The 26,057-nt window shown below is 35.5% G+C and overlaps 1 protein-coding gene and 1 pseudogene across 1 annotated transcript; one reads left to right on the top strand and one right to left on the bottom strand.

Moving 5' to 3' along the window:
- Positions 1-1,739: 1,739 nt before the first annotated feature.
- LOC133803131 (thylakoid lumenal 29 kDa protein, chloroplastic) lies at positions 1,740-4,704 on the top strand. Its single transcript, XM_062241089.1, has 11 exons — positions 1,740-1,982; positions 2,154-2,252; positions 2,575-2,659; positions 2,749-2,783; positions 2,873-2,938; positions 3,025-3,065; positions 3,179-3,309; positions 3,389-3,495; positions 3,681-3,818; positions 4,089-4,223; positions 4,363-4,704. Exons 1-11 carry the CDS (start codon positions 1,875-1,877, stop codon positions 4,471-4,473), a joined length of 1,056 nt encoding a protein of 351 aa, XP_062097073.1. The 5' UTR covers positions 1,740-1,874; the 3' UTR covers positions 4,474-4,704.
- On the bottom strand, positions 4,565-24,154 carry LOC133803130 (serine--tRNA ligase, chloroplastic/mitochondrial-like; annotated as a pseudogene).
- Positions 24,155-26,057: the final 1,903 nt, after the last annotated feature.

Here is a 26,057-nt window from a genome sequence, read left to right as displayed (position 1 = left end):
TTATATATTATTTTCTTCTAAAACTTCACAAAAAATAATTCTTCAAAGAAGAAACTGAAATAAGACAGTTAATAGATTTATATCCAATGATGACACATCAAAGTACGTAATTCAATATCTGAATTTCGTAGCCACCAAAACGAGCAATTGCTCCTTGCATGAGGAGGTTTTCTTTGGTCAAATCTCTCTTTGTTCCATGGACTCTCAACTTTAAAACCAGTACATGATGTATAAACTATAGGATCAGTAGAGTATATATAAGTTCAATTCAAAATACTACTATCAAGATTCAAAATAACACACTAAAGTTTCCTAGAGAAGCATGGTAAACGTAACCTTAGAATAAGCTATATATCCTCATCACAACATTTTATTAAATTTACAATAATGTCAATATATAACATGTAAATGGAAAATAAAGCTTCAGTTTTGATAAGAAAATACAAGAGAAACTGAATCAGAAAATCAAAATTGTGTAGGTTCATATGCCAACATAACAGAACCAAAATTGTTCATTTTCAATAATAGCAAAATGGACATAAAACGAGTTTAATCAATTTCAAAACTACTCATGAGGGTAGAAATGGTATTACACAGTCAATCTTATTAATCAAACAATACCAAGAGATACTAGTATATACAAGCATAAAATACCTCATCATCCTAAAATCTGAACATATTAGCTACAGTCACAAATTTCATTTTCTCCCACATTGCTCAAGTATAAAAATATAATTTTCAAAATTCTATAAAAAAAATATCTTTATCTCCCAAATTTCTTAACTTTTAATAATTTTATTTAATAAATGTGTAATGGTAGAAAATTAAATATTTTTTAATTTTGACATGGGTTTATGGTAAAATCGCTTATACAACACATTTGTGTTCATTTGTGATTGTAAGTCTGTGTCATGCAGATTTTGAAATCCAAATCACAAATTTGTTATTGTGTCTTTTATAAGTTGTCATTGCCTTAAACATCTATTATTAATGTTAATAATTAATTTATGTTAATGGCTAATTGAAATTGTTGTGGCTTTCACATATTAGGAACACTATTTTTTATAACTCTTATATGTCAATTTATTATTATCATTATTATTTTTATTATTATTATTGTTGTTGTAATGGGGAATGATGTTTTTTTCTATATAAATATCTTCATATTTTGTTATTGTTACTACAGTTTAGAGTGTTAAATTTTAATCATAAATAATTTTATGAGAACCTCGTTACTTCTAATTGTGTCATCATTGTGTATAAACAGTGTGTAATTGTGTGATTGAGATTAATTACACATCATTATGTATAAACAGTGTGCAATTTGAGTGTGTCCCAATTATTACTCTGCAGTTTATATGTTCATCCATTTTTTTTACTTTGTAGTTACAAATTGGCTACTGGTGATTTTTGTGTTGGAAAGTAATGCTACACAATTCTATAATGAGAGATTTTGAAACTCATCATTTTTCATTCCACATATATATTTAGTTAGTACATGTATTATGTATTAATATTTTGTTCAAATAATAATGATAATAATAATAATTTTATGATATGCACTTTCAAATTCTTGTTAAATTTTTATATTTAAAATTTGGGTTAACAGACCCTGCTTTGGCTTGACTCTAGTCTAGTCGGGCACCCATGTTCGAACATGATCCGGGTTTGGAGACCCGGATCCTAGTCAGACTTAAAAGATAGGATAACGTATCATTAACTAACTTTCTCGCTCCACATAAACCGATCTACATTCTTCATTACCATATCATCTCCCACCCCATTCTCAAACCCAACTGAGTCTCTCACTCTCACTCTCACTCTCACTCAACAACATTTCTGTAAACTTTAATCGACAAGAAAAACACCTTAATATGATCATGGGGGTCTCCTTCCTCTCCACTGCCCCTTCTCTTCTTCCACTTGCTTCAGTCTCTTCTCTCAATGTCAATGCCAACACTTCTCGAAATTCCACTCAACCAGTAAGTCCTCCACTCATTACTGTAATCTATGTGTGCTTACTTTCTTAGAACATTGCCTTAACACTTCACATGACAATGGAGTTTCTGGGTTCGTTTGTTTTGCTTGTTTGATTGAATTTGAGACCCTGAATAATATATTGTTCTTCCTTTTTTGATCGTTTGGAATTTCAGGTCTCAATTCGTTGTAATAAAATAGAAGCTGCAGTTACCGATGAGGATGGGTTCCGACGTAGGGACGTTCTTAAATGCATTGGTGCCTCCATTGGCATGGTGAGGATAATCCTTCTTGTTGTTGTGTTGTTTTCTCTCTTCTTGATCTTGATTTGATCACATGGTTAACTTGGTTTAAACCAAGATTGGATTGTTTATATTATCAAGTATGTATAATAGATGGTGATGTATCTGGTTGAATGAGTTATATATACTCTTCTCTTTACCAAATTTGTTTATTGACTGCATTCAATAAATCCCATCAACTAGCCTGAAAAAGAACACTTCTATAAGTATATAAACAAATGCTGCCATCAAAATGGACTTATTCCATTTGAATAAAAGTGATGTGATTATGAGTTTTCGCCAGTTGTTATGTTAGGAATTAATAGCAAGTTCCGGGACATTTGTGGAAACTGCCAGTGCTGCTGATTTGATAGAACGAAGACAGCGATCTGAATTTCTTTGTGAGCTCTCAACAACTTGTTTTTGTTTTTTAAAAACTATTTTCTGCAGCTGAAGTTGCTGATTAAGCTTCACTAATTGTTTTTCACAGCAAGTATCAAGAGTACCCTTTATACTGCAATAAAGGTAAGTTCTACCATTTATGTAATTATGCCCAATAATGATTCAAGTTTGATTTCTCTAGTTTGATATGCCCTCCTCTCCGGATTGTTCAGGCAAATCCAGATCTTATCCCATCCATACTAACTTTGGCACTTAATGATGCTATAACGTATGACAAGGTCAGATGGTGATTCTATATTTGTAAAGAAATTAACCAAATGCACAAAAAGAGAAACTTGCTCATTTCCTGGGGTTTTAAGTGTAGGCTACCAAAACAGGAGGCCCAAATGGATCAATAAGGTTCAGGTATAATTAAGGTGTAGAAAATTTTCAGTGTCTTTTGTGGGAGTTGATGATATTCTTTAAGCTAAGTGTAGAAATCCCATCTACTTTCTTTTCTACAATTTTCTTGCCTGAAGCTCAGAGATAAGCAGACCTGAAAACAAAGGGTTTGCTGGTGCTTTGAATTTGTTGGAGGAAGTTAAGAAGGAGATTGATTCTTACTCCAAGGGTGGACCTATTTCCTATGCTGATCTCATCCAATTTGCGGGTAATAAACCAATGAGATACTATCTAGCATGCTCATGAAGATGAACTTTTTTTTAACTCAAGCTCCTTACTTTGTGCAGCACAAAGTGCAACTAAATCTACCTTCTTAGCTTCTGCTATTCGTAAATGTGGTGGGAATGAAGAGAAGGGAAGCTTACTCTACTCAGCATATGGTTCAAATGGGCAGGTTTGTTTCTTATCGTCTGTTCTTCTTTTCAACTAACTTACTACCATTCTTGAAGTAAAGAAAGAGGTGTTGCAACAGGTAAAATGGGTGGATTTCTTATATTGTTGAGAGTAAATAAAAGGTTTAGCATGCATTGAAATCTTTATTATAATTGATAGAATCATTTTGCTTTCTTGTGCCAACAGTGGGGTTTGTTTGATAGAACCTTTGGGAGAACAGATGCCCAGGAGCCTGATCCGGAGGGAAGGGTTCCCCAGTGGGAGAAAGCCACTGTACAAGAAATGAAGGACAAGTTCGTTGCCATTGGCTTTGGTCCTCGCCAGGTTATTACTTCACAATTCTTTGCTCTCTTTAATAAGTTCAAACAATCAGGTATGTTGTTTACTCCTACAATATTTGAAGCTGGAGTCCTTCTTGGGTACCTACATAGCCCATTGTTATAGTTTCATGGTCCTCAAGTATTTTTCTTGGGTACCACTTAGCCAAAATTAGCAGACTTTAACCTCAGAATGGCCAATATCCTTGGTCAAACATGTTGACTTAAAAATCAACCATTCTTTGCTGATTTTCATTTCTTTTATATCTTTGGCCAGCTAGCTGTAATGTCTGCATTCTTGGGTCCTGATCAAACGGCAACCGAAGCCTTATTAGCCACAGATCCTCAGGTTTTGCCTTGGGTTGAAAAATATCAACGCAGCCGAGAAACTGTATCTCAGACAGATTATGAGGTCTGCCCTACAAGCTAGTATCTAATGATTCTGTTTTTTTTTTCTTTCTTCTTAAAACTGACAAAACTATTAACATGCTTAATTAAATGTAAATCATTTGATCCTTTACCATAAGTATGTGTGTGCCTGTGTTTTTCAGGTTGATTTGATAACGACTCTCACAAAATTGAGTAGCCTTGGCCAACAAATCAATTATGAAGCATATACATATGCTCGCCCAAAAGTTGACATCACAAAACTCAAATTGTAGAGAATAAAGTGAAGCATCACTTAACCAGAGCACCAACCAATTTCGGCCAATGACTCAGATTCTTGCAATTTTATTTTAAGAGCTAAATGTCCGTAGAAATTCTGTCTGAAATGGAGTGATGAGCAATGCTATGACTGATGACATTTTTACGAAAGAAAAGAAAGATGTATGTTTGTATGGACTCCATAAAATTGAAAACTCGACGCTATTTAATATTCTTATTCTAAACTATGAATTACGCACCATGACTTGTTAAAAAACAAGCAATTTAATGATACTATTTTAAATTTAACTTGTTTTTCTGAATAGAGATTTCATAGCAGTTTTAACCAAAGAATAATCCCGCAACCACATATCCTCAGAAGAGTGCAAGTAGAATAATGTGGCCACCTTATCTAGACTTAGGAGTAATAAGCTCAAGCCCACCCATGAATGGCCTCAATGGGTCGGGGATAATGACAGAGCCATCTTCTTGCTGGTAATTCTCAAACAGACATACAAGCATTCGTGGTACTGCACAGGCTGTCGCATTTAAGGTGTGAACAAACTGTGGTGGAGCAAGGTTACTCTTCCCCTTTTTAGGGGTGCTCCCTGATGGTTCGTTCTGAACGACGATATCTGATACCAAGGCAACGACCTTGATAATCTGTGCAATTTTATGCGCTTGATATCTGTTAAAGCAAGAATTCACAAGGGATTAAGAAACGATACAAACAATGTCACAAGTGGGATTTCCATGTTGAAGAGAGAGAGAGAGAGAGCAATACCTCGCCAAACCGTTCTAAACCAGGCATCCATGCCTCAATATCATATTTGCGGTAAGCAGGGCGCCTAAATCACCAGAAGCCATATCCAAGGTTCTGCCAAGAAAATTCATGAATCATGATCAATCACAAACAGAACAGGATGAAAAAACACACAACAACCAATTAGAAGCCACTGGAATGAAATCGCTAACTTATAATGTAGTCCTAGTGACGAGAACAGATCTTCTTCAATTCTGATGAGCTCCTCAAGATAGGTCTTGCTCTCATCTGGTCGGCATATGATGAACATCTCTGCCTTACTGAACTGGTGAACTCGATACAGACCCCTGAAGATAATCATAGCCAGTTAACCAAAAAAACTGCGGCAAAATTAGAGTAACAAGGACTTAAAGAGTTACATGCATAGGGTCAATTATTAATCCAAACAATGACATATTCCAGAGCCTAAGCATTGTAGTGTATAGTGTGCGGAGTATTTACCTTGTTGCAGCACCAGCGGCACCTGCCTCAGTGCGGAAACAATGGGAGAATGCCACATACTTTAGGGGTAGCAATGATTCAGAAATAATAGAATCCATATGAATTCCCCCAACTGGAATCTCAGCAGTGCCTATGAGGCACTGGTCACTACCCTCAATAGAATAGACCTAATTTTAAATTGTACATGATCAGTACAATGGAAAAGATATCAGACTTCCTTAAAACTCGAAGAAAAACAAGGGCATCCTGCTTATAGAAAGCATTTCTGTTCCTACCTCCATCCCTCTCTTCTTAATTTCCAGTTTCAAAGAATCAGCATTAAGAAAAATAAAGGAACTGAAACGTTCAGGTGATTTCCACCAATTTACCTCCCAGCAAAATATATTAGCTTTATTTGTTAAGAAAGTTGTCTTTATGGGAGAAGTAGAAAGTTAAACCTATAATAAAGGATAGGATCAAGATATATGCGAATGGTTAGACATCACAATACAGCATTTATTTGATGGAGGGAGAATGGGAAAAGATGAAAATATACCTGTGTGTTTGTTCCAAGGGTTGAAAACCACATTTTTCAACAACAGAAGATCTGACAAGCTCTGGGGTTGTTAAAGGAGTAAACCCGCTTTTCATAACTTTTGATAGTGTCTAGTTGATAAGTGCCATCTCTAACATAACTGCTTCATTCTTCAGATAATAGAATTTTGATCCACTGACCTGGAAATGGTATTTATCAAATTAAAATATTTCTTACAAATAACAGCTACAAACAATTAAAACCTAATCATCTAGAATTGGATTCAAAGCCTAGTTTGACGTACGGGATATATATATATATATATTTATATAGACACACTCATGGCTTCAGCAATTATATATTAAGAGAGGCCATGTCAAAATTAAAAACGCAAAAGGCTAATTAAATAAGAACATTATGTTAGAATTTTTATATGGACTGACATAATGAAGTATAGCTCATGCGAGTGTCGTTAGTAGCATGTTAGGATAACTGAAGATTTATATGCATGGTATATTACCTATAGTTTAATTAAGACCACAATGGGATGGTCGAGTTAACTAACTATATCTAAGGCACGTGGATGCGCACCCACCTTGATCACTAACCAAGCCCATTGGGTACGGATTGTCACTCGGACCAAAATACTCTTTTGGTGCTTATTAATGACGGAGCAAATTGTGTATCTTTAATATAGTTGGTCATAAAGGTAAGTAGAATGGTAAGTAGAATGAATGGGTGAGAGTGTGTAGTGGGTTAGCCTCCATGTATCCTCTTGCTCTTCCTTTATTGTTTTGCAGGTTATAGAGGCCCCAAGTCATCTACATAACTCAAAACTCCATTTTGGTATGCCCTAATATCCTAGGAGTGATTATGCAATTTGTGCTTGTGTTGATGAGATGAGTAAGTACTGTTGATATGTGTACTCATCACTTTATAAATCTAACAATTAGTATCAAGAGCCAACTCCCAAGGTTTTGGGTTGTCAAAATGAGAATTTTGAATTTTAGTGTAGTTCGAATTTTGGATTATTTTGAATGAGTTTTGATTATCCAATTTTTTAAATAGATGTTTTTAGCTCAAATAAATGTTATATTGAGTTTATATACCATAAAAATGACTTGTGGGTGATGATTTGGGAGATTATTGGACGCATATTTGGCCATCTTTGATGAGTTTTTCAAACTTGTTTTTTATCTAAAAATGGGTTTGATTTGGTACAATTTTTAAGTAATTTTTGGGCCAAATAATTGTGTTGGTTCAATAGAAAATTAAATTTGGAGTAAAACTCAAATGACGTCGAAAATAGAGCACTAGTGGCCATTTTCAAATGGATTGGGAAATTGGGTGCCAACTAGGTCGAATCGAACCCAACTAGAGAGGTTAGAGACAAAGTCATACGATATGTCGTTTTTGCTCTATAGAGCAAAAAAAAAAAAAAAACCTCGTTTATTGCAACTTATAGGCATTTCAAGGGCTCCAAAACACACGTCGTTTTGCTCATTACTAAGCAAAAAACGACATGATTTTTAGTTGCAGTCGCACATACCCAGGGCAACCGACATGTCATTTCAAAGAGCCAAATTAAAAAAAATAAAAAAATTGAGGCGCATGGGGGCACGTGCTAGGGTCTTTTTGTTTCGACATTTTGTTCCATTTTTCATTTCCCAAAATAATTGTGATTATTTTTTTTTTTTTGGTCAATTTAAATTGTTAATTGACATATATTCACACAACTAAATTAAATTCTAGTTATGCATATCTCACAATTTTGTAATATTTATTTATGAGCATAATTATATTTGATATTCGGTATGCCACAATATTTATTTTATAATATTTGGCATTATGTGAAAATATAATTATGTTGTTGAGACATTAATCTAGAGCTTATGTACTCACTTATCGTGAGTGTAAGCATCTCAATTTGTCAAATATAATAATTGTGAGATTAATACAATATTGAGTGCTTATATGAGCCTCTCGTGAGCCTAAACATGTCAAATTGTCAAGTATGAAACTATAATCTCTTATAAGGCCCAATATTTAAGCAATATTTTATACCAAAATTATTTATAAATATACGGTGGATTATTAGATAATTTGTTGATCATAGATGGATTTTGTTGGCATATATTTGATTTTAGAATAAAATTATTACCTATTTAATTATTTAATTTTTGTTGTTGGTAATAGATTCTTTCAGATTTATGGGTGTTTAGTTGGGCTTATTTGGTAATTATGAGATTATAATTTATCAACATGTAATTGACTGTTCTATGGATAATTATATCATGATTGTGATTATCGTTTATAGGGTTCACTCTTGTTATGATCACAATTTATACTAAGATCCATTCGGGCAATTTAATTGTCTTGTCGAAGATTTTATTGTTTGGTAGGATGCTCAAATGGTTAAGGAAATGCATCAAACGTCATGAATCGCACAATCTTTTCTATCCTATCGTTGGTAGATTGATGCATTTGGTTGTGATGCTTGGTGTGGTTGTCCTTACCTGCATAAGAGTCAAATTGGTTAGAATGACTCTAGCATCTGATCATTCCTATTATGGTAAGGAAACAAGCAGATGACATGTCTTTCGTTTTAAATGGTACTGCTCTTTGATATTTCTTTTTAGCTTTGAGCAATCCTAAAAATCTCAACCATTTTGGATATTGGATGGGACTATGTATTGACATATAGATCTCTCATTAAAAAGATTGACTAGGCCTCGGTAATGATAAGTCTTGAAGTCACATTTGAATTTTTTGGATGATGCCAAGTTACTCCTTAATCAATGGAGACCAATGGGAGTATGTATATTGGATATTGGATGGGACTATGTATTGACATATAGATCTCTCATTAAAAAGATTGACTAGGCCTCGGTAATGATAAGTCTTGAAGTCACATTTGAATTTTTTGGATGATGCCAAGTTACTCCTTAATCAATGGAGACCAATGGGAGTTTTGGTTAAAATGAGGTAAATGCGTTGATCGATCCTATTATGATAGCTTTTATGAGGATGAGATCGCTTAGGATTTTCATGATGTATTTGACATGAAATTCAAATGGTTTTCCAATAATAATAAGTATGAGAGACCAGTGACATTGGTTCCCTTGTAATAGTTTTTGGTGGAACTTGTGAATTATTTTGTTATGATTAAGGCTCAAAATGTGGTATAGATCTTAAGTGGGACAAATTTTGGCTGAATATTAAAAGAACCTATTTTGTGATAATAGATATGAGATTATCTAATTTCAGGTGATAATCATGTTAATTATGGATGATTGTAAACAAGATGAATCCAAATTAGTGGGGTTATGCATGTGTACTCAATAATAATATCATTGTTGCTATTGACTTTTGAGGATAGTAAGTTATATCTAAGCAATTTATATTTATTTTGGGATATATTGATTGATTGAAGTCTAAAAGATTAGTTATTAATGAGTCTTTTATTAGTTGTTTAATGTTTATCCCATAGGATTAAAAGAAGTGCCCTACGTGTACTTAAGGATCACTATATATACTGCCTAGTTCCTAAAGGAGGGGAAATACTGAGAGAATTATGTTGTAATTGATAGAGCATTGCTCTTCGGGAGAGTACCAAGCCTCTTGAATGCTTGGCAATTCTTATAATTTTATGTGATTGATTAATAAAGTGTGAGGAATTCTTTAAAAATCTATTCTAAGTTTAACAAAATGGTGCAGTGAGCTGTGGACATGGTGCCGAAGAAAAGGGACAAGAGGAGAAAATGGAATCTATCATAGATGATGCTGAAGATAAACAAAGAGGACAGGAGGCGATGCTAGAAAAAATGAAGGCTATGGATGAACAGATGCAAACGATGGAGACTGCCATGCAAGAAACCAGTAGGACCTTGCACAGACTACTGAACTGGGAAGAAAGTACTGTTTCCATTCAGGTTCAGCCGGATTCTTCCAAGAAACCAGTGAATGCGCCACTGGATTCTTCCAAGAAAATGGATGCCACTCATGAGGAATCGTCCAAGAAAGGAGACTCGGGGTCAAATGGTTTCAGATTGAGGGAAAGGAAGAGACAATTCTGACAGGTGGCTGCTTCAAGCTGTGAAAGGTATTTTACATTGCATAATCTGTCAAATGAAGCTAAGATTGAGGCAGCCATGATATCCTTTGAAGGGGATGCACTTGTCTGCTACCAATATGGATTGAAAAAAGCCCAATATATTTATGGGAGGAATTGAGAATCAAGTTGTTACGCCAATTTCGAGACCTTCAAACAAGTTCTATACATGCCCAGTTCCTTGCTGTAAAAAAAGAAGGATTGGTGCCACATTACAAGAGGGATTTTATTCGTTTGTTGGCACCATTGAGTAACATTTCAGACGATGTTTCATTAGCCACATTCTTGAACAGACTTTAGCCAGAAATTGGGAGTGAAGTTTGTATCCAAGAACCAGGTAGCGTGACCCGAGCTATGGAGATTGTCGTGATCACCGAAAGAAAGGTGACCAGCCACAACAAAGAATAAATCTGCAGCAACTGATCAACTGAACATAGCCTTGGGCAATAGAACAAAGCCAAAATCGAATGTGAAGCAAAGCTCTTTCAGAGAAAAATTGGGCATTGTTAAAATTGTGATGAAAAATGAGTTTATGGCCACACATGTAAGAACAAGGAGTTTAATGCGCTATTGGTCCAAGATGATGAGGACGAATACAATGAAACAATGGAGCAACAAGAAGGAAATGATTCAGCTTGGGTGGAATTAGAATCAACAGAAGTCAGCAAGATTGAAGAGGTGACTCTCAATTGAGTTGCTGGCCTAACTTAGGCCAAAACCATGAAGTTAATGGGCATGATAGCTGTAACATCCCAAATTCACTAATATGGCTTAGTGTAATGACTCAAATTTCCTAATAAGGCTTAAGGCTTTGATTAGGAGGCTGGGAGAGTCATAATTGATTTATTATGCAATTATATGATTATATGCATGTTTAGCTGTATTAAATATGCATGTGAACCCATTTCTGATTAATTTGGTGATTTTCATATTTTGGCAATTTCGGGTATATTTGGCATATATGTGATACATGTGTGGTGCTTCATTATTATTTGGTTATGCTAGGGTTACTCATCACGAGATGATCCTAGGAGGTAAGCTAGTGGGAAAGTTACAACGGGATTCATACTTGATTCGGAGTGAGTCAAGGGGTATTTAGTACATTACCGGGATATTGGGTAATGATAATAAATATTTGATGATAAATTGGGAGTTAGTGAGATCAGTGGGAAATTCTGGGAGATTTGACTATTTTATCCCGGGGCGTTTTTGGGACCCCGAGCATTAGGATTTTCTTGAGGCTACTTAAGCTTGAAGTACCCTGTTAGAATTATAAAAGAAAGTTCAGAACGTTCTCTCATCCTCCCGTTCCCTTTTCGTCACCCAATCGTATTTTCGAAGGAAACTTGAGTGTTAGGGCTCGGATTCAAGCATAGCGATTCTAGGGAAGATTAGAAGCTTATTAGCTGGAGGATTTAGCGAGAAACGACATAATCGAAGGTAATCCACGTTTTAAGTTCTTAATTTTTAAAAATTTTAAGCTTTGATTGGATTTTATATTTTGATGAGTTTTTGGATGAATTGAAGCTTAGGTTTTATTGGTTTTGGGAGATTAGGATGTTTGGGAACTTTAATTTTGAGATTTGGATAGGTTGGCGTCGGATTTGGAGCTTTGAAGCTCGAAGAACACAAAGTTAGAACCCAGAAACCTGGTTTGGGCGCTGTAGCGCTAGGTTGGTAGCGCTACAGCGCTAGGCGCTCTGTTTTGGAGGAGTTGGGTCTGCTTGTAGCGCTGTAGCACTACACAGTCTTCAGAATGGGGTTTTTTTTGGTACTTTTTGGGGTTTTGACCCGAGAGCTAGGGGGATGATTTCACCACCCTGTTTGGTGGGATTGGAGGTCCCGAGAGCGCGGGATTGGTCCTGAGATTGGGTTTTGGAACTTGAACTCATTGAAACACCGTTTATGGTTGTGAATTGGTTATCGCTAGGGGTTTGGAATCAGGATCGTGCATGGGGTCATTCATTAGTAACTTGTGCTTGGACCAAAGGTAAGAAAACTGCACCCAATATGTGATGCATGTGATGCATAAGATACATGAGATTAGGGCATGGCATGAATGTTGAATATGATATTGATCAGAGCTTGAGTCTCTGTATTTGTGCATGATTATAATTATGCTTCTGATTATTGATTAAACATGCTAAATGTCTTATATCTGAATATTTGACATGTGATATATGTCTGTTTGCATTACCTCATTGAGAAAGCACTAACTTATTAGTCAGGGATCGACATTGGTGTCAGTATTGATTGTGAAGCTGTGACTTATTAGTCAAGATCAGCAGTAGTACTGAGCACTGGTCATATGGTATTAGCTTATGAGTCAAAAATGGTATTAGTGTTTTAACGCAAGCCGAAAAGATTAGATTTAATCGACATAAGCATTATCATCAGAAGCATGAAATGCTTGACCGACCTTAAGTTCGATGAAAAACAAAAGCGCTTGTCTAGTCTAAAGGCTAGTTATTTAGAGCCAGAGCCAAAAGGCTAAAGTGACCTACACGTCACATGGCTAGGAGGGTATGAGACCTCAAAAATAGACTTATTAGTCATCTACACAGAGATACACTTATTAGTCATCCAAACAGAGATAGACTTATCAGCCATCTAAACAAAGCATGACTTATTAGTCGTTTACCTCAGAGAGACTTATTAGTCATCTACCTCAAAGCGAGTGACTTATTAGTTATCTACTCAGAGCGCAGGACTCCACTAACATTTATTTGTACCTGCTTGCATACATGAGTAGGGTTATTACTGCTAGGCATGCTATTATGATTTAGTAACATGTTATTACCTATTCATGAGCATATTAAGTTTTTTTGCTGAGCTTCGGCTCACGGGTGCTATGTGGTGCAGGTAAAGGCAAAAGAAAGCTGGACCATCCTTGAGTTGGAGAGTTTAGGTGGTGATGTATACATATGCGGCTGCTCGACCGCCATGGCCGAGGGTTTAGAAAAGAACTAGGGTTAAACCCTATTTTGCTGCTTAGGTCGGCTGGTTGTAAATCTTTTGTTGTAATCAACCTTTAAATTATATTTTCGGGATCCCAATGTATACAATAAACGTTTTATCTTAACCAAAAATTTTAATCCTAAACCGTTAATCATACTTAGTTACACGATTATGGCCAAATGGCTCGGTTAGCGAGTTTAACACTGTTTAAAATGCACATCGTAACAGTCCCTTGGTAGTAGGGCGTTACACTTAGTGCCTGGATTAGGGGGTCGGGAGACAATAATTGTTTTAATTATGTGTTAATATTGTATGAGCATGTTATTATGTGAATTATATTATAATATAATTATGCTTACATGTTTAGAAATATTAAATGTATATGTGGGTCTGTTTCTTATAAGAAGGGCATTTTAGTAATTTGACCCGCTGAGGATATAATTATAAAATTGAGTCTATGTGACTGACACCACATTATTATGTGGATATATTTGGGTTACTCGACGCCAGGCGATCCTAGTGAGCAAGTTAGTGAAAAAGTCACAATGGGGTAAAATATCCGGCTTCAGGAGAGCTTAGGGGTATTTTAGTAATTTATTACATTGCCGAGATTTATCAGGTAATGGGAGATTAAATGATTATTATTTTGAGATAGTTGGGGATTTAGAGGAACACTCGAGGATTTACGGGAAGTGGAAATAGACGGAATTGCCCTTTAAGGGCTTTGGAGAGATTGGTTTGGCCTAGGGGTATTTAGGTCATTTGGTGCCTAATTAGAGATTAACTAAAGGTTTCTTCAGCTGAAGGGAAACTAAGAAACAGAGTAAACAAAACCAAAAATACTTTCTCTCTCCCGTAACTCTCTCCCTCTTCTTGGTGGTTGAGGGTCTTGAGGAATTGGAGGAATCAAGCTTGGGAAATTGAAGGATTGAGCTTGGGAAACTTGGGGATTAGCTCAAGGGTGTTATCATCTCAGAGGTAAGGGTTTAAATTCGAATTTCTTCTTGATAGTTCTGTGGTTTTAGTTGGAGGCTTTAGTTTTTGCATGTTTGATAGTTTGGAAGGTGAATTTTGGATTGTTGATGAGCTTTTTAATCTAGTAATTAGTTAGGTCTTGTTGCTAGAAAGGAGTTATACTGGTTATGGGGATTGAATTTAAGATTTGAGCATAATTGGGTTGTTTTTAGTTGGGTTCGACTAAAGGAAAAACCCAGAATTCTGGGTTCGAAGGGGTCGACTTGCGATCCTGTTCTTGGTGTGCCGCGACACTCTAGAACAAAAGGGAGCCAATGAGGGCTCTGTCGCGAAGGCGCGCCGCGGCACCTCTTAGGCAAGGCCGCGGCGCGTGTCTGGTGTTTTGAGGAGGCTGAGCCTCTAATTGAGGCGGGCCGCGGCACAAGAGCATGGGGCCGCGACTCTTAAGAGTTTTTTGGCCCCTGAGAAGGTTTTGAGTGCGGGAACTCAACCTTATGAGCTCGAGATCGATTCTACTACCGTGTTTGGTGGGATTCGATGTCCCGGAGGCTAGGACTCAGTTCGGAAGCTTTTATTCACTCGTTGTTGATGGAATTCTTTATTATGGTTGTGACTAGGTCAACGCTAAGGGTTCGGATCAAGGATTGTACTCAAGAGTCATCATTGGTAGCTTGCACTTGGACCAAAGGTAAGAAAATTGCACCCAGAATATGATATACATGATTGGGCTCGGCCCGAATGCCAAGTATAATCTTGATTTAGGCGTTAGGCCTGTGAATGCGTATGATTATGATTATGCCTATGTATGTTTGAATAAATGTATTATAATACATTGTATCTGTATATATGTATGATAAATGGAATATGTGATTGTCTGCTGTGACTAGGGAGCTCGGTATAGAAATCAGGGAATTGTTGTGATATCTAGTTAGAGATCAACTTATTAGTCGAGGGCATATCTAATTTGAGGGGCTCGGCTTATAAGTCGAGGGTCTCCGAAGCTCGGCTTATAAGTCGAGGATCTTAAAGCTTTGACTTATAAGTCGGGGGCATGTGAGGCTTGACTTATAAGTCAAGGACCTGTAGGACTCAACTTGTGAGCTGAGATTGGCATTACGCACTTGGAGTGTAAGCCACCATAGCTGGGCCACCTTGGGGGTGCGCCAAGCACCTGACTGGCTCGAATGCCAAACAAATTGAAAGGGAGTGCGACATGCACTTGTGCAACTCTATGGTTGTTGATTTGTATAATGTCTATGTTAGATTTAGTTATTACTGTTAGTCTGATATATTACTCCGTGAATTGTTTAATATGTTTTCTTGCTGAGTCTTTTGGCTCACGGATGCTTCATGGTGCAGGTTAAGGTAAAGAGAACCTTGGCCAGCCATAAGTTGGATAGCGATAGCAGTGACATGTACATATGCAGTCCGCTCGACCGCCACGTCCGAGATACTCAAGGAAGCTAGGGTTGAACCTAACTTTTGCTGCTTCGGTCGGCTTGTTATGTAACCTTGGTGTTGTAACCAACTTTTAAACTTGTGTTTTTTGGGATCCCATGTAAGAACAAAGTTTATGATCAATGGAAATGTTTATGACTTGACCAAAAATTTTAATACCTAAATCTTTAGTGGCTTAATCACATGTTTAGTCCAAATGACTTGTTTAGCAAGTCTAGCACCGATTTTAAACACACTTGGTAACGGACCCTAATTAGCAGGGCGTTACAATAGCAGGTTAGGCAATAGTGGTTCTAATTGACCCAGGAGCAACCCACTCTTTTATTTCCACAAAGTACATGAAGAATATTCCAGTCACTATTACATCATCATATAGGGTAGCTATGGGAAATGGAGAATCAGTGCAGAATAAGAGGATTTGTAAAAGGGATAGCCTTGAGTTACTGGGAATAGAAATCACAGACACTTTTTTGCCTATGAAACTAGGAAGTGTCGATTTAATCTTGGGAGTTCAATGGCTGGAATCTTTGGGCTGGACACATTTTGAGTGGAAGAAGCAAATTATAAAATTTAAAATGGGAGGAAAGACATTGACACTCCAAGGGGATCCATCTCTAGGGAGTTCTTTGATCTCCTTAAAAATATATGATACGCATTTTGCAACATGAAAAAGGAGGGACATAAGTAGAATGGAACTAGCTGGAAACTCATTGTGAAGATGCACCCCAAATTTCGGAATTCTTGATAGAAATGCTGCAACAAATATAGCATGGTATTTGCTACACCAAAGGGCCTTCCACTATGTCGAGGACATGAACATTCCATCACAGTGAAGGAAGGGAGCCAACCAATTAATGTGAGGCCCTATAGGTACCCTCGTTATCAAAAGGAAGAGATTGAGAGGTTGATAAAACTGACCAGCAAAGCTTGCTTTTCTGACAGAACAAAGGGTGACTGGAGCTGAAGATGAAAAATGGTTGTCCAAATTAATGGGATATCAACTGAGATTCAATACAGCACAAGTGCTAGCAACAAGGTTGCTGATGCTTTATCTCGCATTGAAAAACCTATCAAGTGCAGCAACATCGGAGTGTGCCATTTTTGGGACGTATTACAGCATGAAATTGCAGCATATGGCTTTATTCAGCAGCTAAAAAATTGATATTATGGCAAATCAAGCGCAACATGAGGGGTTCCATTCAATTCAAGGGTAGCTCCACTATAAACAGCGACTGGTCATTCCAAAAAAGAGTAAATACAAGGCTTCAACCTTTGATGCCTTTCATGAACCACCAATTGGGGGACATGCCGAAGAGGCTAAAACATACCAACGATTAGCTACAGAGATTTATTAGGCAATGTGATGTATGCCAACGAAACAAGTATCAAGCTCAAACCCCAGCCACATTTCTTCAACCCATCCCATACAAGCAGCAATTTAGGAAGATATCCCAATGGATTTCATTGACAGTCTACCAAATCCAAAGAATGGGACAGCATTATGGTTATCGTTGATCGATTAACCAGATATGCCCATTTAGCCCTTACAAATCCATCCAAGTAGTTGATAAATTTGTGCAAAAAATAGTGCGCCTACATGGAATACCCAAGTCTACAATTTCTGATGTGTATAGAATTTTCCTCAACAACTTTTGGAAGGAGTTACTGAAGTTATAAGTGTTGACAGAGAGGAAATCGAATCCCATTGATTCAGTTTCCTGATTTGATGTTATTCCCTATTTTATAGGGATTTCTTTATTCTGTATTAAAGAAGATGATTTTGTAAATAATCTATATAATATTGCTTCTAGGTTGTAAATAAAACACATAATAAAAATAAAAATTATTTTTCTCCATCGCGTTTGTATAAGGCACTACACTTAAATATAGCACTGCATACCACCCAAAACAGATGCACAAACGAAGGTTATTAACAGGAGCTTAGAAACCTACCTCCGATGCTTCATTAGTGAGAGGCCAAAGCTTTGGGCAACATGGCTACCATGAGCTGAATACTCAATACCAGTTATCATTCAACCACACAAACTACCCCATTTAAAGCATCATATGGAAGAGATCCACCAAAACTAGTTTGTTATGAACATGGGACAGTAGTGGTATCAGCAGTTGAGGCCACATTAAAGCAGTTGAGCTCAACAACAAATGAAGATCCAAGTTGATAAAATGAGGTATCATGATGAATTACAGGATGGCGAATTAGTGTTTTTAAGGCTGCGACCCTACAAACAAGTCTTTGGCTACCCAAACGAATGCCAAGTTGGCATCGGGTATTACGGCCCTTTTCGAGTACTCAAACGAGTGGTTAAAGTGGCATACACGATTTCATATGATGGGAGTTGCGGGGATATTGGACCTTCCTCCAACTACTGCCATACACCCGGTGTTCCATATTTCAAGTTGAGAAGGGACCTTGGACAACAACTTTCGGCCCCTACAATTCTCCCACAGATAGATGCAGACTTGGAGATGCATGCTATGCTTGAGAGATTGCTGGATGTATGCCAAAAGCATGCAAGAACAACCACCGAGTTGGAAGTGTTGATAAAATGGAAAGACCTTCCAGAATTTGAAGCCACTTGGGAGGATTATCACCTACTGCTTCAGCGATTCCCTGAGTTCCACCTTGAGGACAAGGTGAAAGTTTGGGTGAGGGGTATTAATAGGAATATGAGACCCCCTCTAAGGTTTACTTATTCCAAAAGAAATAAAAAGAACTAGTTATTAATGAGTCTTTTATTTGTGGTTTAATGACCTTGCATGATCATGATAGAATGCTCGCATGCTATGATAATGATCTAATTAAGAGATAAATAAATTGTTTTAGACCAATTCTTTTGGATGGGGAATCTTGGAAAAACCTTGCATGTTCTAGGTATTTAGATTCTTCATAATAAGATGAATGGTATATTGAATCAGCTCATAGTGTTGCATTGACTAATGTTTGTTGTGATATATATATATTGATTTGATTGAAGATTTTGGAATAGTCTAAATGGTGACAAATTATAGAAGACCTAAACTCCATGTTGTATGTTAATACAAGGAAAAATCAGTTTTGTATTTTGTACCATTTATACATATAGAAGGCAGCCTGATATGTACTCAAGTATGCACATGTACTCACGTACGCACATTCTCTGTTATAATATTTGTTATGGGCGTGTTGGATAGGTATTTGAGTTGTCATCTTTATGGTACCACCAAGGATGTGTTGTCGGCAAACCAACATCATGACGTAGTTGGATTTAGTGATGTCGATTGAATAGGCTGCATGAATGATATAATCCACTTCTAAGCATTCGGCTGGTAGGAGGAGTTATTTTGTGATAAGTGTCACATGAACGCCCACCAATTCCTTACTTATACAGGTAGAGTATGATGGTAGGAGTTGTTGTTTTGTGATTATGTTTTGTATGGATACTTGTAGCACCTTCACCCATTGAGGTAGAATATGTGGTGTGTTACGAGGACAAAAGAGTCCTTAAAAGAAGGTTTTGGATGACACGATTTCTGAAAATCAAGGGGCTTTTGGAGGCAAAAGACATCATCTTGATGGCTAACGAAGTGATGGAATAATATAGACAATCCAAGAAAAGAGGTGTGGTGTTTAAGAATGACTTTGAGAAAGCTTATGACATTATGGAATGAGAGTTCCTTGACTTTGTCCTAAGAAAGAAAGGATACGGGAACATGTGAAGCAAATGGATAAAAGATTATGTGAGTTCGACATCCAATTCAATTTTCCTTAATGGTCAGCCTAGAGGAAAATTCAAAGGATCGCATGGTTTAAAGCAAGGTGACCCTTTGTCGCATTTTATTTTTGCTATAATTGTGGATGTGTTAGGGAGAATGGTGGATCGAGGTGAAGAGGTGAATGTGGTGAGAGGTTTCAAAGTGGGGAAGGAGAAGGTTGAACTTACGCATCTACAGTGTGCGGATGATACACTGTTCTTTCTTGATGCAGATAATCAAAATATTACACACTTGCTCAACATTTTGAAGACTTTCTTTATAATTTCAGGACTCATAATTAACTAGGATAAAAGTCAATTGGCTATTTAGGATTTTTGCCCCTCAAACTATGACCTATACATTATTGTGCCCCCTGATTTTTTCGAGCCGTTAAAAATTCCCCCCGAACTATTCACCGTGATGTAAAGTGAGACTTCTGTTAAGTTTTATCTCATGTGACTAACAGAAGGCTGACATGGCTATTCACTCGCTGATGTGGCATTGCCAAATCAGCGCCACATGTGTAAAAAAAAACCATTCAACCATGCTATTACTATTATTAAAACTTAAATCATATTTTAATTAATTTAAAAAATGAAATTTGAAAAAAAATGAACACGTAAAAACATTCAACCAATTCAAAAAAACATATTCATCATTTTCTTCCAATGAATTATGAATGAACAAAAATCTAGATCCATTCAAAATGTTGAACACAATAAACTCAAATATATTGATTTTCATTCAAAATCTCTCAAATCTGGGTATACAATAGTAAAAAATCTACAAATCTCACAAAAATACAATCAAAATACAAAAACCAAATCCAAAAATCCATAAACAAAACCCAAATCTGAAGAACAAAAATCCATATTTGAAAAACAAAAACTCAAATCTTTTAACAACACAGATCGCCATCTTCGTCAAAGCCATCTTCCTGTCCTGCTACCTTCCTAAAAATTGCCTTTTCCAAGCCATCTTCTCATCTTCGTCACCCAGCAAGACCCAAGTGCTTTCATACCCGAATCCCCTAACCTCGTCACGCCGAAGCCCATTCGTCATCTCTACCCAGAACTCAAGCCCTCCACCTGCCTCTCCTTCGACCCCCAAGCCCAGATCTGACCCTCCGTTTGAAAACAAAAGCCCCAAATGCGACCACCACCTTTTTCCGCAAGCATAGCCCAAGATCTGACCATTCCTTCAACATCACTTGCGAAGAAGAAGAAGAAGAAGAAGAAGAAAATCGGGAGAAGAGGAAGAAAATAATTAGGGTTTTTTTAGTTTTGTTTTAATGTTTTATTTTTTATTTATTTTTAGTTTAAGTTTCAAATTTAAATATATTGTAAAGGTTTTTTTTTGTTTTGTCATTTTTCATTTATTAATTTACAATAAGAAAATATATTTTTTTTTAAAATGAATTACACATGTAGCGCTGATATGGCAATGTCACATCAGTGAGTGAATAGCCATGTCAGCCTTCCGTTAGCCACATGAGATAAAACTTAACAGAAGTCTCACTTTACATCATGATGAATAGTTCGGGGGGAATTTTTCACGGCTCGAAAAAATCAGGGGACACAATAATTTATAGGTCATAGTTCGGGGGGCAAAAATCCTAAATAACCAAGTCCATTGGTAGGCTTGAATATGGAAGAAAATTGGGTGGCTGAAAGGGCAAAGGAGGTGGGATGCAAAGTAGGTTCGTGGCCTATGAAGTACCTAAGAATGTCTTTAGGGGGTAATCCTAGTAAAAGACGTTTTTGGGAACCAATTATGGCAAAGTTGTCTACAAGACTGGTGGGATGAAAATGTGCATACTTATCAAGGGGAGGAAAACTTACTCTTATACAGTCAGTTCTTTCCTCTCTACCTATTTATTATCTATCAATATTTAGAGCACCCATATGCACTATTGAATTATTGATAAGTTGCCAAAATCGAAAGGGTATCTCGGAATTGGACAGCTTAGAGAAAGAAACAAAGTTCTATTGATGAAGTGGCTGTGGCATTTTCCTTTAGAGAGGAATTATTGTGGCATAAGATCATTAGAAGAAAGTATAGTATGCACGAAAATGGGTGGGACACAAAGGAGGGGAAGGGTTCCTCTAGGTGTTCGTGGAAGTTGCTAGCCAGTATAAGGAGTTTTGGCAACTGGTCAAATTTAAGGTAAGTAGTGGAAGGTCAATTTCTTTTTGGGAAGGAATTTGGTGTGGGGATGAAAGCCTAGGTACAGCCTTTCCAAGAATGGCTATGCTTTCGGAGAAGAGGGGAGGGAGTGAGTTGGAATTTACATTTCAGAAGATACTTGAATGATAGAGAGGTCCCTATTCTTATGGATATGATGTCTAGATTGAATGACCAAAGAATTAACCCACATGTAGAGGATAGGAGGATCTGGTTGGGGGATGCAAGTGAGATGTTTTCTAGTAAATCAGCTTTTAAAATGTTGATTGGTGACGTGCCTAATAAATAATTTTCTTGAACAACAGTGATATGGAAAAGTGTTATGCCTTCAAAAGTTTATGTTCTCCTATGCCGGTTGTGTTTGGAAAGGTTAATTGTTCACTATGTTCTCCAATGAAGGAAACCTTACGTGAAGATGTAGATGTCGCCAGGATGGTGTGTGTTATGCAAAAGCAGGGCAGAGGATTCTTCTCATGTATGTTTACATTGCATCTTCACTATAAGGATTTGGGCTTGGTTTCTTAATAAATTTTAGATTCTTGGGAGCATGCCAAAGAATTGTGAGGAGTTTATTGCTCAAGGTGTATCAGAAGATGGAAGGAAATAAGCATTGTGGAGAACTAGAATAGCGGCTGTGTGGTGCAATATGGCTAGAAAGGAAAAAAAGATTGTCATAAGAGATTTGGGACAGAGTGAGACATTGGGTAGCCATCGGGCTCTTAAATGACAAAGATTTTAAGAATGTGCCTTTCTCTGATTTATGTAAAGATTAGAATTGTTTTATGTAAATATTCCTTCTCTTAAGTTGTAAGTTATGTGCTATAGGAATTTTAATTCTGTTTTCTGTTTCATTTTGTTATATATGGGTAGGAAGTTTCTTGTACTCCCATACCTCTTGTATTATTTTTCATATTATTAATACAAGTCCTGATGTTTTGTTTCAAAAAAAAAAAAATACTAGTGATATGTGTACTCGTCACTTTATAAATCTAACACATTAAACCATCATGTCAACTAAAATGATTAAACATTAAAGATTACGGTACCTCTGAAGCAGCATCAAACTAAAAAAGATCAAGCTCTTTCCCGAGTTGTAGGTGATCCTTTAAAGGGAAGCTAAACTCGCGTGGGGTCCCAACCTAAAAATAGCACATTGATAAGTAGGAAGCAAGCAGAACAAAACAAAAAATAAGACACCTTGACAAATGAAAATGAGAAAAGAATACCATCTTTCTTATGGTTGCACAATCTTCCCCGCCTATTGGAACGTCTGGATGGGTCAAATTTGGTATACTTTGAGCTTCCTGCTGAAGGTCGTCGGTGAGTTTAAGCAGGTCTTCTTCCAAACTAAGAAGTTCTTTTTTCAGATTCTTTCCTGAGAGAAAATATAACAGATGACAAATAGTAATAACAACAAATAAAAAACTGTAACTAGCAGAGGAAAAGAAAGCACTACTAATCAATCATACCTTCTTCTATCAACTTCTGGCGCTCTGATGGTTCAAGCTTTCCTTTCATCTTGTTTGCCACCACATTACTCTCTCCACGCAGTCGCCCAACTTCCTGCTATCTGTGAGTGACAATTAGCTAAAATTGAGCAAGAAAATCCAATTTGCAAAAATCGACAGTATGCTCCATTTGAGCAAACAAATAACCAGCATAGGATTCAAGACACCACCCATTCTAATTGTGTACATGTAAAATGCACAATTGATATTATTAGAAGCAACTATTGCTTGTTCAAATTGTTTTTCTCTCTCACACTATGCTTATTACTCAGTAAGAAAACTGCAATTCATTAATTCAATAGTGCTGCAGTACACCAAGTTATAAGACATCAAAAGAAAGGACCCAATAAGGGAGGATAAACCTTAAAAAATGGACCTTTTGAAGATTAAGCATTTTCTCATACAGCTCAAGTACAAGCTCCAAATTTGCGTTGGAGTTTCTGTTGCTTATGCTGACAGCAACACACATTTGTTATCCCTTATCCACTTGAAGTCAATTGCCGCTTTCCATTGAGGTTTCGCAACTGCATTATCAATTATACACACACATAAGTAGTAAGTATCAAATTCAAGATTACTAATTGAAGTAAAAAAAAAAATGATTGATATGAGAGAAAGATCATAATACCATTTTCATTTGTGGAGTTTTTCGTTGTTTTTGTGGCTTGAACAGTCGAGGTCGAGAGGGCTCTAATGAGGAAAGGAAATGCAGGCCTTTGAGGACGGTTATGTGGATAGAAGTATTGAAAGGTGAAAGTTTTGGAGAGAGAGCTGAATATCAAGCGGGAAGAAGACTAAGAAGAGGGAATTGCTGCAAACTTCAAGGTCTGTAAGGTTGTTCCGCCCAAACAACACTGTAAACCCATTGCATTTCGGTGCCGGAACTCTGTGTGAGTTTAGTACCGACTATGAGCCACCGGTTCGGAAGTAAGAATTAAAGATGGTGAAGACGTCTCGTCTATCCATCTGGGCTTATTTTATCGTTATTTTTAGAGAAATTATCCTATGTCCCAAAATATTGGTAAAGAAACTAATCTGTATCAGTTTTGTTTAATTAATTTTTATTTTAAAATTATATTGATTTTTAAAATTTTGTATGAGTCGTTGAATATTATTTTTGAACTGGTATATATATATATATTGTTTGTGTTATAGTATATATATATATATATATATATTATAATAGTTAGTTTTTATTTTATTATACATAATGATATAGTAATATGGTATATACATTTTAAAAGTAGTATATAATTTTGTTAGCTTATTATATATATTTTTTAGTAATAATTTTGCAATTTTTGTTGGTATATTATTTTTGAACTCAGTGCATATATTTTGTGGTATAATATATTATTCAACAACTCATAAAAAATGAAAAAAAAAATTAAAATAATTTTAAAATAAAAATTAATTAAACAAACTAATATACATATACCATAATATTAAAATATTTAGAATAAAGTAGTAATTTGCTAAAAGACATATTTGGTAATATGTAATATTAAAAAGGTAGTTAAGCTATTTTATTATAAAATTAAAAATATAGATATTTATTTACTTTCACACACCATTAAAAGTTATTTTGCACCAAACTCCTTATTTTTAACAAAAATTTTATCAAGTTGTACCCCCAAAATAAATTTGATTAATCCACCTTATTTTTATTAAAAATTAATATATAATATGTATTTTTATCAACTTATGTTCTATTTTTTTTCTTTTGCACCTTCTAAAAATTACATATAAATAATATATATTTTAAATATTTAAATAAAATAAAAATTTAAACAAAAAAATATGTATATAAAAGTTTTTTTCTAAAAAAATTATACATTATCAAAAAAAATTATGAAAACAAGATAAAATAAAATTATTGAAATTAAGAAAAAAAATAATTTAAAAAATATCAAAAAATATTAAAATTTTAATTAATAGGTGCATTTATATATTTTTAGGTACAAATATAATACCTTTTATCAAATATATAAATAAAAGAAAATTGGGCCACGACCGTAGGCCATGATCAACGGGCCAAGGCCCAGTTTACGGACAGTAGTAGTCATTGATGCTGCCGATCAATTAATGATATTATTATTATTATTATTATTATTATTATTATTATTATTATGAAATAGACTTCCATTAGTTATTTCAAAATAGATTTTTTTTTTCTTTGGAAAGATTAATCAAAATAGTGTTAAAAGATGACTTTACTAGATTTTGTAATTTATAAATATTTTACAAGAATATTATAATTTTTTAAATTAATTTATATTTTCTTTTTGTCCTCGATAAAATTAGATAGACAAAAGTAATGTATCATAAATTATAAAAGTTAGTGTATAAAATTAAATAAAACGAATTTCAGTAATGTATTTTAAAAAGTAGTATAATGAAGTAACTGGGAGTGCTATTAAGATGTATATAATTTAAGCTAATTAGATTTGGGGAAAGAATAAACACTTCCACTAGTTAAAGGCAAGATAATAAATAATAATTTGGTTATTCAACAGATCATGTGTAAATACTCTTTCACCTCTTGCATCTAAACCCTCTTCCAATCACCCCAGAATTTTGTAGTGTTTGGAACTTTGGATTAAAGAAAATAGAAAAGACATTACTAAAAACATTTTTGAGGAAAATAAAATAAAAATTAAAAATCAACAATCAACAATCAACAATCAATAGCAGCAACAAATTTCCGTTGGTATTTGGTCACTTAAAAAAAACAAAAAACAAATTAGCACTACTGCCACATATTTTAGGGGAAAGGCTCCAATACAAGTCAGAAATTCTAATCCTCACTTTTAGATCAACTCCAAATTATATATTTTTAGTATCCTTATTATCTACTTTACTACAATATATCATTT

Source organism: Humulus lupulus, chromosome X, assembly GCF_963169125.1.
Source record: "Humulus lupulus chromosome X, drHumLupu1.1, whole genome shotgun sequence".
NCBI classification, from domain to species: domain Eukaryota; kingdom Viridiplantae; phylum Streptophyta; class Magnoliopsida; order Rosales; family Cannabaceae; genus Humulus; species Humulus lupulus.
This window is presented reverse-complemented; position numbering and strand designations above follow the sequence as displayed.